We start from the raw sequence: 15,416 nt of genomic DNA, 5'->3' as shown, positions 1-15,416 counted from the left end.
TACAGCCTAAATGTTTCTTCTAATGTTGCTATTCTGATTAAAAAAATAGCATCATTAGAAGAAACATTTAGGCTGTTTTAATTAAAGTATTAATTAGTACATTAAGCTGTATTGCCAGCAATAGAGCTTCCTGTAGTAGTTTATATTTAATTAATAAAACACATTTTCATTCTAATAGTTATTTTCGTTGTTCAATAGCTTAATTAAAATGAATACATACTTTTACAATTAAATATACTGTAAATAAATAGATAAATAAATATACATATTTATTTATATATTTATTTTTTTATTAACAGTATATTTAATTGCAAAAGCATGAATTCGTTTTAATTAAGCTATTGAACAACGAAAATAACTTTTTTAGAACAAAACTTTGTTTTATTAATTAAATATTAACTATTACAGGAATCTGCAATATTGTCGGGGATCGCTAACCACGGTAATACCGTGCCCTGTAATACTCATTCACTGCTTTCCCAATCGCATTCCAGAGGTGTTTGCATCACTTTCTAAAGATTTCCAGGTCCCAAGGATTTTTCTCCCATAGACTATAATGGAATTCGATATTCGATCAAATAGTTGAATTTCGGGAGCTATTTGAATCGAATACAATCGAATCGAATATTTCACTATTCGCTCATCTCTACTGTGTATGTATATGAGGAACAGGACTATACCCAGTTACCACTCTACAAACTCCATCGCTCTCTGTTTTCCCCATGCACAGCTGCAGTGTGGATGCAGGCTAACCTCTGTGCTGTCTTCTATACACTATATAGACACTACGAAAAACATCCTGCAATCCTACCTCTCTGTAGCAAAATTAAGGATGTTTCCAGACCAGCAATCAACAGTCTAACATATGAATCCAGAGTTTTCTCTGACCTGTTTATTGCACCGTCTGTTTTTCAGCTCTCCAGATCTCTCATCCTCCTCGGCCCTCTCCCCTCAATAGGGGGAGTACAGAACGAATCTCTTCTGCCTAATAAAATCTATTACAGACTTTTTGTTATAATTATATGATTCTTGTAATTAACCCTTAGACGACCTAGGACGTACCGGTACCTCCTGGAAGTCTGTCCCCAGACGACCCTGGACGTACCGGTACGTCTTGAGCTATGAAGCGTGCTCAGGAGCGGAGCGCGCTTCATAGCAGGTGGGGGCCGGCTGCAATCAGTAGCCGGCACCTCACCGTTAATGACACGCTGCAGCAATCGCGCTGCTGCATGACATTAACTCCTTAAACGCCGCGATCGTGGTGCGGCCGCGGCGTTTAAGTGTAAGTGACAGGGGTAGTCCCCTGTCACTTACCGATCGGGACCCCCGCAGTGTGACTGCGGGGGTCCCGATTGGTAAAACGGACTGCCGGAGGTCTCTTACCTGCCTCCGTGCGGTCCGATCGGCGCTCTGGTCACTGAGCCTGCACAGGCAGGCTCAATGAGCAGAGCGCTGATAACACTGATCAATGCTATGCCTTTGGCATAGCAATGATCAGTGTAAAAAAGGAAAGTTATGTATCTACAAGTTCCCCAAAGGGACTTAAAATGCATTAACAAAAAAAGTTAAAATCACTAACACACTACCCCAAAACCCCTCCCCCAATAAAAGTTGAAATCACCCCCATTTCCCATTATATAAATAAAACATATAAAAATAAATAAATAAATAAATAAACATATAATATACCGTAGCATGCGTAATTGTCCGGTCTATTAAAATATAACAAGCGTCATTGCGAACGGCGTAGACGAAAGAGGGGAAAAAGTGCGCGGATTACCGATTTTATGTTACATTATATATATAAAAAATTTATAAAAAGTGATCAAAACATCCGATCTTCACAAATATGGTAAACTAGAGATCATGTCACCCCATACAGCCCCATAGGTGAAAAAATAAAACTGTTATAAGCGTCACAATAGGGCTATTTTATTAATATTAAATTGCCAAAAAAAGGATTTAATTAAAAAAATATATATAACATTAGAGAATCTGTGTAAACCTGCATAAGGTTGTGTTCGGACTGACCTATAGAGTAATAGTGTCTTGTTGCTTTTACCATATATAGCATTACGTAGACACAGAAACCCCCCAAACGTTACCATATTGAATTCTTTTTTACTATTTCACCTATTTATATCTTCATAAATAATATTTTTGGGGTTCCATCATACATAATATGGTAAAATGAAAGATGCCATTATAAAATACAACTATTCCTGTAACAAACAAGCCATTACATGGCCCTGTAGATAGAAAATTGAAAGTGCTAGAGCTCTTAGAAGGGGAGGAGGGAAAAACGAAAGCGCAAAGATCAAAATTTGCGCGGTCCACTGGGTCATTTTGGGCCTGCTCCTCAAAGGGTTAAATATTATCTTAAATTATCAAGGAAATCATACTCAACTGCTCCAATCTTCCACTGATGCCATTATAGCACATGATTCCGCTGCTTCCTTTTATAAGCTGCAGGAACCGGCCACTCAACCAATCAATGGCTGTAGTAGTGACCCACGTCAGCCTGTGACTGGCTACTTAACTGGTTTGAAAAGGTTGTAAAGTCTAAATGCTGAAGTTGGGCTTCACAAGCTTGTTCCTAGCGTTAGCAGTGGTTGGCCCTGGGAATCAGACAACGGTAGTGATTTGAGGGGACAGGCTTATAAGTGGAAGTCCACAGGCTGGGTCTTAAACAGGAGAATCAGGATGAGGCAGCAGTGTAGTCAAATCAGGCAGAGGGTCAGGGCAGTAACTGGGCATCTCAAACAGTAAGAGTCAGCAACAGGAGAGGCAAACAATACAGCAGGGTTAAAGCAGGTAGTCGTAGTCCGAGAAGCGGGCACAGGGAAGGATATTCTGAATAGCAGACCCAGGAACAACACCTTTGCTCAGAAACACAAGGAACCAACAATGCTCAGGCAAGATGGCATGGGCGGAGCAAACTTATATAGTAAACAGAGAGCCAGAGAAGGTGGAGGAGGAACAGGGAGAGACTTGCTAACCCTAATAGGACATAGGTGGAGGTGCACTGGCAGCCAGAAGCACTGAGCACAGGCCGGTAGAAGCAAGGAAACAGGCAGGCACCCACCATTATGTCCCACTGCATAGGAACCATGAGAAAATAGAAGTGAGGGCAGGATTGGTGGCATTACACTGGCCATTTCCTGCAGAGTCAGCAAATCAGAGGAAGCAGCAAAGAGCCGTAGGAACCAAATGCAGTTGAAGTGCAGGTGAGTATGCTCCATTGTGTGAACTGACAGGTTCTGACATGTCAGTTTTTTTGTGTGGCGATTTATGTGTATACACTCCGTCCGGGATTCCCTCTAGCTGCAGCACTATAAGTTCAGTATTAATCGACAACAACGGCCATGATTAGCCTGACATATTATTTAAAATGTTATTAGTGCTGGAAAACCCCATTAGGATCATTTTACACATTGTCACTATGGTCAAAACTTTGCACAAAGGGACACAAAGAGTAACAGTAGATTGTATTAAATTGTTTATTTAAAAAAGACAAAATTGCTCAGTTGCCATTGAATATCTTTATTTGTATAAACAGATAAACATATTAATAATTAAGGTAATTATTGTTTTCTATGGGATCAGCCCAGACATCTAGCCTTCACTTCCCATAGGAACAGGTGACCCTGATGCTGATTCACCAGTTGTCTGTCTTTGGACCACTTTAGGTAGGTACTAATCATTGCATAGTAGATACACCCACAAGCTCTGATGTTCTGGAGATGCTCCAGTTGTCTGGCCATCACATTTTGACCTTTGCAAAAGTCATTTAGATTCTCATCTTTGACCACTTTTCCTGTTTTCAGCGCATTAACCTCCAGAACTCACTGTTCTCTTGCTGCCTAATGTATCTTACTCACTGACAGGTGTCTTTGTCATTAGATAGTCAATTAGGATTGAGTGTTTAATTATTAGCATCAAAATGACAGGAAGTGTCCTGGTTTTAGGCCGGCGAGTACAGTATTATTATCAGTATACTCTTGGCTCAGACAATGTTCAATTACAAGACACAATTACATGATGATAGAAAACAACTTATTCATATAAATGCACTTATTTTATAAATAATATTTTATACATGCACTTGTGTCAGATATTTATATATATATGTGTGTGTGTGTGTGTGTTTGTGTGTGTGTGTTTTCATGCACTTGTGTTATATGTGCTCTCAATTTACACAAATATATATATTTGTTTTATACATGCACTTTTGTACATAACAGTTATACAAAATTTCTTTGTACATGCACTTGCTTCATACTGCCTCAATGCATAATAGGTTTTTCATGCAACTGTGTTATATGTGCACTCAATTTACACACACACACACACACACACACACACATATATATATATATATATGTTTTACACATGCACTCCTTTCATACATAAATTTTAATACATAATTTCTTTGTCCATGCACTTGCTTCATGCTGCCTCAATGCATACTTGTGTTGTCCATGCACTTCCTTCATGCTGTTTTCCCATGCACTTGTGTTATCCATGCACTTGCTTCATTCTGTTTTTCCATGCACTTGTGTTGTCCATGCACTTGCTTCATGCTGTTTTCCCATGCACTTGTGTTATCCATGCACTTGCTTCATGCTGTTTTCCCAAGCACTTGTGTTATCCATGCACTTGCTTCATGCTGTTTTCCCATGCACTTGTGTTATCCATGCACTTGCTTCATGCTGTTTTCCCATGCACTTGTGTTATCCATGCACTTGCTTCATGCTGTTTTCCCATGCACTTGTGTTATCCATGCACTTGCTTCATGCTGTTTTCCCATGCACTTGTGTTATCCATGCACTTGCTTCATGCTGTTTTCCCACGCACTTGTGTTATCCATGCACTTGCTTCATGCTGTTTTCCCATGCACTTGTGTTATCCATGCACTTGCTTCATGCTGTTTTCCCATGCACTTGTGTTATCCATGCACTTGCTTCATGCTGTTTTTCCATGCACTTGCTTCATGCTGTTTTTCCATGCACTTGCTTCATGCTGTTTTTCCATGCACTTGTGTTATCCATGGACTTCTTTTATCCATAACTACTTTATACAGGCACTTTTTCTACATAACTGTTTAGTGCATCCTCTTTTGTGGGGGGTTTCATCCCTGCACAGCCCATTCTCTGACCGATCAGCATTGTATCTAATAATGAGAACCCTCACACTGGTTGTGTGTCACCAGGCTTTTCCATTTCATTGATGGGAATCTCATGTTTATCCAATAACCTTTTTATTGTTTGATTAAGCATGGACTGACAGGAGCCATGCTGTAATCCAGTCCCCAGCAATGAGGTAGTATGTGAGCAGCACACATCAGCCTCAGTATGCCGGAGCTGTCCTCTCTGTACAGGTAGCAGAGCAGCAGTCGGTGCTATAGCCGGGTGTGTCCTCAGTGGCCAATCAGGGGGGCCGTTACATCTGCGGCTGTAGTCCAGGTCAGCATGTCCCGCATAGCAGCATTGGTGGTGCCAGGCTGCTCTCTCCAGGTGACGCACACTGTAGCAGTGATTCCTGATCTACGAGCAGGGAGATAGCAGACCACATCCCATTCATACTAGGATGCTGTCTGCTGAGGAACAATAGGAGGCAGCCGGCTGGAGACTCTGTGCACAGCTTCGGCACTAGTTCAGCACCAGAGCGGCGGACAGCTCCCACCCAGCCGTGCAGCAGCTCTCCCCGGCAGCATAGTCCAGCACCGGGTCAGGAGCCGAGGAGGGCAGGAGAGGCCAGAGTCAGCACCACACTGCTGGACAGCTCCAGGCTGCTCAGTCCCAGCACTGCTCCCCAGACCGCAGCCTCAGTGTCTGCCCTCAGTGCCAGCCCCTCTCCTCCACCTTCCTCTCATACCATCCATGCACTGGTCACTGGCACAAGACTAGAAGTCAGTCAGCACATCTAGGTAAAGCAGGGTTGGACAAGGACGCTGGCCTTGGTGGCAAATGGCTCTTAAGCCTGTGTTTTCCTTCTGTGCCCTTATTGGGGTGATATGCTTTGCTCATGGATTTCCCAAACCAGACAGTAGCCAAGGTAAATATACTCTACTCTGTATGCATGCTTATTGTATTATTTAGGATGCTTTGTGTAGTGTGTTCCTGTAATGCATGCTAGAAATGTGGGTTGTTTTTATGAAGATGTAAAAAAAAAAAAAATGTATATGAAGAGAGCGCAGCTCAGATGTTCTCTTTAATCCAACGATTACAGTAAGCCAACTAAATCCCTTTTCACAAACACACTCTTAAAGGAACAAACCTATTTTTTTTTAAAGTATGCTTAGTAATATGTGTGTGCGTGTGCAAATTATATATATATATATATATATATATATATATATCTGCAGTTAATGTTCAATAATGACTGCTCCATGTCTGCATATGAGTGAGTAGTAATGTTTTTGCCCCTTCTTCCCTTCTAGACAAGGCTCTGCATAACAGGGAATTAAGTGTGGAGAGACCACTGGAAGAACAGGTAGGTTTCCAGATGTTTACATAATGTATTGCCATTTGCATGGAGAATTTCTAGTAAACATTTCCAAACAGTACTGAATTGTTTTCATTAGTTAATAAATACAGGACCATGTAGACATTCATTTGATATATGTATAAGTATATGATATTTCGATGAAAATATAAAAGGTTCATAAATTTCATACTTCATTTTAAAAGTTTTATATACTATATACCTATATAGTATTTCGTTTTTATTTTTTTTAAACTAATAGGGTATGCAACAGGTATACCAAAGTTGACTGTCATAGCCTTTATTCATCCTAACAAACCCTGCATTTAGATTCAGATATACTTTGGTTTATGAGGTTGATGGTCATTGTTTGTCAGCTTCCTGCAGCTTTATCTGAGAGGAAATAACTAAATAATTATGAACTCTGGAGACGTTACTTATGCCTCTCTGTTTTCCATTATAATCTTTTTTAGATTGCTGAGGCAGATACAGTGGGCAGAGGAGCAAGTAAAGGTAAATAGTTAACCACCTATACATATATCCGTTGCTGCTATGAGTCAAAATGAACCGTAAAAGCTAAAGTCTTTTTTTTTTTCCTATCCTGTAGATAAATTAAAAAATGATTCTTTCGTGGATGACTTGAATTTCTTGATGTCAGTAGCTGAGAAAGAGAAGACTGTCAAAAGAAGTGGTTGGACAAAAAGCCCAGCCAGCGACCACAAGACCTCTACGGATGAGGCGGACTCCACAAAAAACGTAAAGCCAGTGGAGTACTTTGACTCTACTAAAAGTGGATTGGATTATAAATATGAAGGTATTTTGAAGAATCATCATAGCCATGTCCCATTATTACTCATATTACTGTATAATGTATTGAGTCATCTTTAGTACATGACTAATCTAGTCAGCAATTCCATTAGTGGAAAAGTCATTTGTCAGATACTGAAGAAAACCAGCAAAACATGATCTTCTGCTAGGTCATAGATACACATGTGATAACCACACTGGTGCAGACTGGGATGCAGACTTATATTGATTTCAAGAATAAGGTGGCTACATTTAATGATTAGACCCCTTTGGCACTGCTCTGATATTTCAGTTACTGGAAGTCTCTGATGAAAAGCTTCATTGATTTGAATAACCATGTGTTCCAAATGTGCTAGTCATAGAAGAACTGACTAATGCACAATACTAATAGACAGTGTAGGAGGTTAGACACAATGACTTTACAGCTATATCTATGATATGTCCAAAGATCATTTTTGAGTGAATTTCCCCTTTAAGGATTCATGTTAGTAAATTGTATATATACAGCGGTGCCTTGGATTACGAGCATAATTTGTTCCAGGACCACACTTGTAATCCAAATCTACTCTTAAACCAAAGCAAATTCTCCTATAAGAAATCACTGATATGCAGACAACTGGTTCCAAACCCTAAAAAACGAATGATTTATTATTCTAAATAATATGTAGAACAGATGAAACAAACAATGAGAAACAGCTGAATATGTGACATTAGAAGCTACTGTACAGTATAGCAATCAGCATGTGGTGTATAATGTATAGTAAGGGCATAAACCTGACAAAACAGCAGCAGTTTGTAGATAGAGGATGGAACCGCACATCCCCATAATGCAGTAGCGTAGTACAACAGGCTTGAATAGAGAAGCAGGGCTGCTGTCAGAGGTCTGTGTGGTCACATGACAGCAATGGGGAAGGGTGTGTGCTCAGCATGGACCAATCAGGACTGACAGAAACTGAAGGGAGATAAACAGCTATGGAGAGATTACCTCCACAGTCCTGTCCCCTGATGTAAGCCCCAGCCTGAAGTGGATCTGCTATGATTTGGAAGGTGAGGGAGACTTCCTGGGTCAGAGTACAGGGCTGTAGACCCCGCTATGCAGACCAGCTTTTTCCCCATTTGGGCTGCTATTTTATGAATGGAAATGAATGTATGATTGAGTTATTGGGGTTTGGAGCTTAAACATCCAACACTAATGAAGGAGACATACTGTAAGTAGCATTTCTCTAGATTGGACATAATGAGATGGCTGAAAGTAGATCAGAAATTACATCTTTTTTTTTCAAGATGATCCTGATGGACTTCACCAGTTAGATGGAACACCACTTACTGCAGAAGATATTGTTCAGAAGATTGCTATGAGAATTTATGAAGAAAATGACAGAGGGGTATTTGATAAGATTGTTTCCAAGCTTCTAAACCTGGGGCTGGTAAGTGATAATCTTTTATATGGTGTATTCTGTATATCAGGGATTTCCGCCAATGGCTTCTTGGAACACTTGGATTCCTTGGAACTGTTAGATGAGTTCCCACAAGGCAACCTTAAATCCTATCATTTTTGCAGTAGGGATAACAAATTAATTTAGATTATCTACGGCGCCTTTCTTCCCACGGTAACCGTGGAAAGAACGGCGCTGTACTCGGGAACCGGGCCGCGGTTTGAAAAACGGACCGCGGCACCGACTTCCCCGTGACGGCGCCATTCTATCCCTGTGTCAAATTAAAGAGGACGTACCTGGTGGTACATCCTCTTTAAGCAATACATATGAATCCTCCTAAAGTGAATGTACAGCAGTACGTTAGCTTTAAGATTTTCATATGGATAGATTGGCGATAGCGCAGGGAAGCTGGGGTCCTTTTTTTTAATCGGTTTTTAGAACGGTATCTTTCTATTCCCGTGGGAGGAAACCCCCGCTGCTCTATGACACGGCTCCATTATAATCAATGGAGCCACATCATAGAGGGGTTTCCACCCACTGGGGGCCAGGTGGCCCGCCTCCAGTACTTTAGCCACTGTCAGTGCCCGTGAGTAGAACGTCACTGTATGCAGGAACCAGGCCATGGTTCAAAAAAAGGGCCATGACAACAGCTTCCCTGCGCCAATGCCGTTCTATCCATGTGAAAATCTTGAAGCGAATAAACTGCTGGTACATTCACTTTAACCATACACCGAGATCTTCTCATAAACATCAGAAGCAGGTGTAAAAAAGTACTAAAACATGTAATAAATGAGGTACTCACAAGTATTTCATGGTTATGCTACAAAAGCCTAGTGCATTTTGCTTAGCACCTGGTACTACAACAGTTCATCTTGAAATAAAGGTACATGCTTCATTTTGAAAAAGGTACAGGCTGCATAAGGCTAGGACTGATAGATCACATGACTTCACAATGTTAGTGGAAGGTGTCGCATTGCGACTGCAACATAGTGTGACTGCGATTCAATAATGACAAAATATCCATGCTTGATGGATTTTTCGTTGCAAGTTGCTCGTGACTTTGCATCCTGAATACTTAAGATTTGATTCTAAAAGAGAGAGATTGTATCTACTCCTCATTGATTCTTTCATTCTTTCTGCCATATAATAGCAGTCTTGAAATCAATCCTAGATATGTTGTGCAAAAAGGAATAAAGTATATTTCATATGGGGGAAAAAAACCTCGAATTTTAGAAGCCAGGGTAATTGATGTTAGTAATGTATCACTTACAGAATAGTACCAGCTCGGTTTCAGTTACACTCAATGGGTAAAACTAGTAGAAAATAAAAGATGCCGAGCTGGCTATATCACATCTCTGAGAGCTCTGCAGACGATATATAGAAATTAGACGCCAGCCAGCTTAATAAATCAATTCCTGCGGATGATAAAGCCAATGCTTGGCCTAACATGCAAGACATGAACTGGGTGACTAATACTTAGGAAAAGAAAACATTGGCTGCTGCTTTATTGATGACGTCTGCCATGTTCTTTCAAATATTACCTGTAATTTCACTAATTTATTGTTTGCAATGCAGCCAGTGCTTATAGTACAGAACTCTCCTTTTATATAAGCATTATATGTTTCTCCTCAGCGCACACGTACATATGTTTTTATGGAGAGCTAAGCAGCTAATTTAAAGGGGCACTCCAGCAAAATCGTTTAAATCAACTGGTTTCTGAAAGTTATATAGATTTGTAATTTACTTGTATTTACTTGTAAAGTCTTCCAGTACTTACAAGCTGCTACATGTCCTGCATAACACAATGCTGACACAGTGCTCCCCATAGAAAACCTTTCCTGCTGTGGGCAGTTTCTGTCTCAGACAGAGATGTCAGCAGAGAGCACTGTGTCAGACTGAAAAGAAAACAGCATTTCCTGCAGGACATACAGCAGCTGATAAGTATGGGAAGACTTAAGATTTTGAAATAGAAGTATATAACAAATCTATACAACTTTCTAAAACCAGTTGATTTGAAAGGAAAAGATTTTCACTGGACAACCTCTTTATTACAACATCAAAATGTCAGTCTAATTTTATCAGAGAAATATGGTTCCTCCATGGGGTTTATTTCACTACTGAAAGATACATACAAATAAGTACATAAATACAAATAGTAGTTCTGGTGTTTCAGATTTAATTTGTTAATAAGGGAGAGTAATACTATTACGCTGACAGCGATGTCGGTTTCTATGATTGTATATAAAGAAAACTAAAGTGAGTGTCCCATTTGGCTTGACCTGCAGTTGGCAACACTTTTGTGAATGAGCAGTATGATGTCATGAGCTAAGTATAGCCTAATGAATGCGCTGGTCTCTTCCAGATTACAGAAAGCCAGGCGTACACATTAGAAGATGAGGTGGCACTTGTTTTACAGCAAATCATTGCTAATGAGGCCAAAAACCGAGAGAAGGAGTCAGAAGGGCCTGATTATCCTGCGGTCAGAGCGGACAGCGATGGAGAGGAGAAGCAGGAGGGAAGAACGGTAATGTATTTTTTACATATCCAGAATAATCAGTCAGTTTGTAGCCTGAGGACGTAATTACCTTACTGTAGTATGCCATGCACGTTGTTCAGTGCAATGCTATGTGATAGTGGGCAGAAATTCAATTACATGAATGAAACTAAATAGCCTGCAGACGCTAGCAGACAATGTTTAGCCTGAGCACAGGGAACACACATGGCACTTGTAATACAAATAATCATTCAAAAGCACAAACCGGGAGTCTGTTTTAGAATATCCTAAATCCAGCCAGTTCTGCCATGGATGGTCTTTCCTATATAAATTCAATTGATTTAATCGGTACTACAAAGTCACTTGTGACAATAATTCTGTGTTATAAAAGAGAGGCATGACCCAAATTTGAATGGAGACTAGTCAGGAGGTTACCCACAGAAGTTGGATATGATTCAAAAGATATGGCGTCTATCTTTCAGAAACAGCATCAGTCTTGTCTTGGACTGTGTCTTGTAGTAAACCACTATACAAGACACATACAAGACACATAAAAGAGAAACACTGACGCAGATGTACTAATGTGTCTACATCAGAATTCTGTCCATATCGTGTCGCACGGGACTTTTCATCAAATTTTTTAGACATTTTTGACACTTTAGAGGTACTTTTTCATTGGTTCTAAAAAAAAAAAAAAGGGGTGTGACCATGGTTTAAAGGGGCTTGGCCTATTTCTAGCAGATGTGGACCACAAAAAGCAACAAAACCTGTCTCAGAAGTCTGGTGCACTTCACACAAACTAATAGTAGAAAGCCTTCAGATATGCACAGATTTATCAAACAGCCTGCGCCATACGGATAAAGCTGGAGAACTTGAAGACTCTTCAGTTTGCACATAGACATAGTACATCTGGGCCACTGTTCATAGAGCTAAAATTAACACACACACCCTCACCCTCCAGGCTGTGCTGTCCTGCTCTGTGGTGATTCTGTCCATAAGATGGCCGACATGGAGGAGCATGTGACCATGTCCTGTCCATGTCCTGCTGTCAGTAAGTGCAGTAAGTACACTTACTAAGGCCATGTTCAAACAACGTATGTTTTGCATAAATCACGCAAATTGCAACAACAGCCATGATTTATACAAAACATATGTTGTATGTGAATGAATAAAATCCCATCCGGAGTGTATACACATAGTATTCCATCTGGCCGCACAAAAACGGACATGTCAATTTTCTGCAGCTGCTATCATTGTATAGCGGGTGCACAGAACATGTCAGTTCACACAAACAATTTTACTATAAAATGGCCAACTCCTTTAAATAATATTTTTCTTCTCAGATTAAATTACTTGAGGGTATGATCACGGCTGTTGTTCAAATGGGGGGGGGGGGGGTCTTGCTGCTATATAACCGTTCATCCAAAACAACCAGATGATATTGGCTTGCTAACAAACAGGTATAAGCCTATTTTTTCAACAGCTAAAACTGACACAAACTGATTCAGTGTGAACAAGCCCTTAAAGTGACACTGTCACCTCTTTTTTGCATTCTGACATCTCTACACAGGTGTAAAGGGTAAATTTTGCCGTTTTCATACCTTATTTTATATCATACGTCATGGTGCTTGTTCAAGTAAAAAGTCATCTTTTATCAACTGCAGATTGTGTTAAGTGGGCGGGACCTCGCGGCATTAGCGCCATTTAGCCCCGCCCACGGCTAAGTGGCGCTAATGACACAAGGCCATGCTCACTTAATACAATCTGCAGTTGATAAAAGATGACTTTTTACTTGAACAAGCACCATGACGTATGATATAAAATAAGGTATGAAAACCACTAAATTTACCCTTTACATCTGTGAAGAGATGTCAGAATGCACAAAGGGGGTGACAGTGTCACTTTGAGCTTCTTCCATCTAGCTTTTTGCTAATGATTTAGCAAAACCCTGTGCAAATTGTCTTGTTTTATGCAGCTTCATTTGTGCCTTAAGATGTTGGTAAAATGACAGGTAAGGTTGTTTTATTCACACTTTGTGGTTGTGTCATGATAATGTCATAGTTTTTACTGTGATTTTTCAAAATTTTGGTAAAAAAACAACAATTTTTTTTACCATGGTTTCTGAAACCACTGCAAAAAAGGAAATTACTGCAACATGAATGCAATGTGTGAACATAGCCTGATGGTTTATAAGCAGAGCTCTAACTGATCGAACCTGAGTAAACGGGCACTTCTGTCAAGTTATATGCAACTATTATATGTACTTTTCTGGATATCATTTTGTAAAGCCTTGCCATGTAAATATGTTTCGCTCCAGTGTGTTGAACGTCCTCTCTGAGCACTGTTAGTACAATCACCCTGGCTCCACTATTTATATCGCTTCTTATTATACTATTGCTTTTTATTATACTATTAGATACCCATCAGAAGACCTGGCTCTTTGTGCTTTGTGTTGATTACTATTTATTGTAATTGTATAGTAGCGCCAAAATGGGTAAAAAAAAAAGCCAAATATTCTTAAAAACAAAAAAAGTTTTTGATGACTATTGAGACTAAAAATATCCCATTTGATTAAAGTCTACTCCAAAATAAGATGTCCCAAATCTCATTACTGTGTCAGATGATTTATGCAAAGTGACATGAGACTGGCAATGATGGAAAGAAATTACATCAGTAGCTGATTACTCATGCATACATATTATATGCCACAGCAGGTGTTCTAACAGTCCTTAGGTGGCGGGACTGGGAAACCAACAGCAGGTGGCATCACTTTTACTTTTCTTCCTATTCATGACCGTTAATTTCAAAGAAATGCATAGTCACTAATACTATTCACATATCCTTAAAATAAATACATGAATGATACCAGGACACTATAATTTATTTTCTTCACAAAGTGAAGCATTCATGACATGAGTTCCTTTAAAAATCTCTATTTAGTGGGACATTTACCTATGATTCTACCTTTATAGTTTAGATAATAGATGTGAATGCTTACACGATAAGAGACATTCCATAAACATACTACTTTTATCACAGAAACCTCAAGATAAAAAAGAATCATCAGAAGGAAACAACATTGGTGACAATGACTGGACTACAGCAGCCACTTTGGAAAGAAGAAACGATATGCCGTTAGATGAAGGTTTCGAAGATCTTCAGTATTTCCCAAATTTTTACAGACTGATAAAAAGTCTAAATTCAGGTAAACATAAAAACTTCAAAATATATTTTTAGGCTTTCTTTTCTTATTAATGTTAAAATGTATATATTTTTTTCTGACACTCAAACCTTTATTAAAGGGAAACTAACTGCAGGTTGGATGTCTCTGACCTGCAGATATGTGACCATAGGACACAGGGCGCTGAGGATATAAGTAATTTTTCTTGAAATCTTGGCTTTATTCCATATGCAAACAAGATGGTTTGGTGCACTGGGGACAGGACTACCGCCCTGAGTGCAGTGATCCGCTATGACTAACCTGTCCCTCCTAATAAATATTGGGGAGGGGCTATGCAGTGACATCACTCTAGCGCTCACGTCTGCAGAGCCCTGGATGAATATTCATTAGGCAGATAAGTGCTATTCTCCTGCTCCGATTGCACCAAACTGCCTTATTTGTATAGGGAATAAAGAACAAATTAACCAAAAACTATGCTGAGCATCAAGTTAAGAAAATGACCATCATCCTCAGCACCTTGTGTGCTATGGGGACATAGCAGCAGGAAAGACTTCTAATCTGCTGTTAGTTTCCCTTAATTCTATATCCATGTATAGTTTGTTATTTCTGAACAGGTAAATTCTTAATAAATCCTTCCCCTTTTGTTTCACAGAAAATGATGCCAAAGAAAAGGAAACATTGATAACTATTATGAAAACTCTCATCGATTTTGTGAAAATGATGGTAAAATATGGAACAATTACACCAGATGAAGGAGTCAGTTACTTGGGTAAGCAGAACATCATTGCTTCATGTATTTCTTTTTTTTCACATGACTAGCCATGTAAAATAGAAATGCCAAAATACACCAGATTTCACTTTTTTTTTTTACTATACCACCGTAGGCTGTAAACACATGTATTTTGTGGCTCACTTGTCAGTTTTGTGGTACAGACTTGGAAACGATCATGACAAATAACTGCTCTATTATACCGCTGAAGAAATAGATATGCTTTAAAGTAATACCTGTACA

General features: G+C 39.5%; 1 protein-coding gene across 1 annotated transcript in view; it reads left to right on the top strand.

Moving 5' to 3' along the window:
• Positions 1-5,370: 5,370 nt before the first annotated feature.
• SCG3 (secretogranin III) overlaps positions 5,371-15,416 on the top strand; it is a 28,517-nt gene continuing 18,471 nt past the window's right edge. Inside the window, 8 exon segments of the mRNA XM_069982924.1 lie at positions 5,371-6,057; positions 6,443-6,495; positions 6,960-6,999; positions 7,094-7,300; positions 8,578-8,720; positions 11,092-11,253; positions 14,263-14,428; positions 15,057-15,173. Of these exon segments, the coding sequence (XP_069839025.1) occupies positions 5,970-6,057; positions 6,443-6,495; positions 6,960-6,999; positions 7,094-7,300; positions 8,578-8,720; positions 11,092-11,253; positions 14,263-14,428; positions 15,057-15,173 (976 nt within the window). The 5' untranslated portion in view covers positions 5,371-5,969.

Source organism: Dendropsophus ebraccatus, chromosome 1, assembly GCF_027789765.1.
Source record: "Dendropsophus ebraccatus isolate aDenEbr1 chromosome 1, aDenEbr1.pat, whole genome shotgun sequence".
Lineage (NCBI taxonomy): Eukaryota > Metazoa > Chordata > Amphibia > Anura > Hylidae > Dendropsophus > Dendropsophus ebraccatus.
The sequence above is the reverse complement of the archived record's forward strand: the minus strand, read 5'-3'. Positions and strand labels throughout refer to the sequence as shown.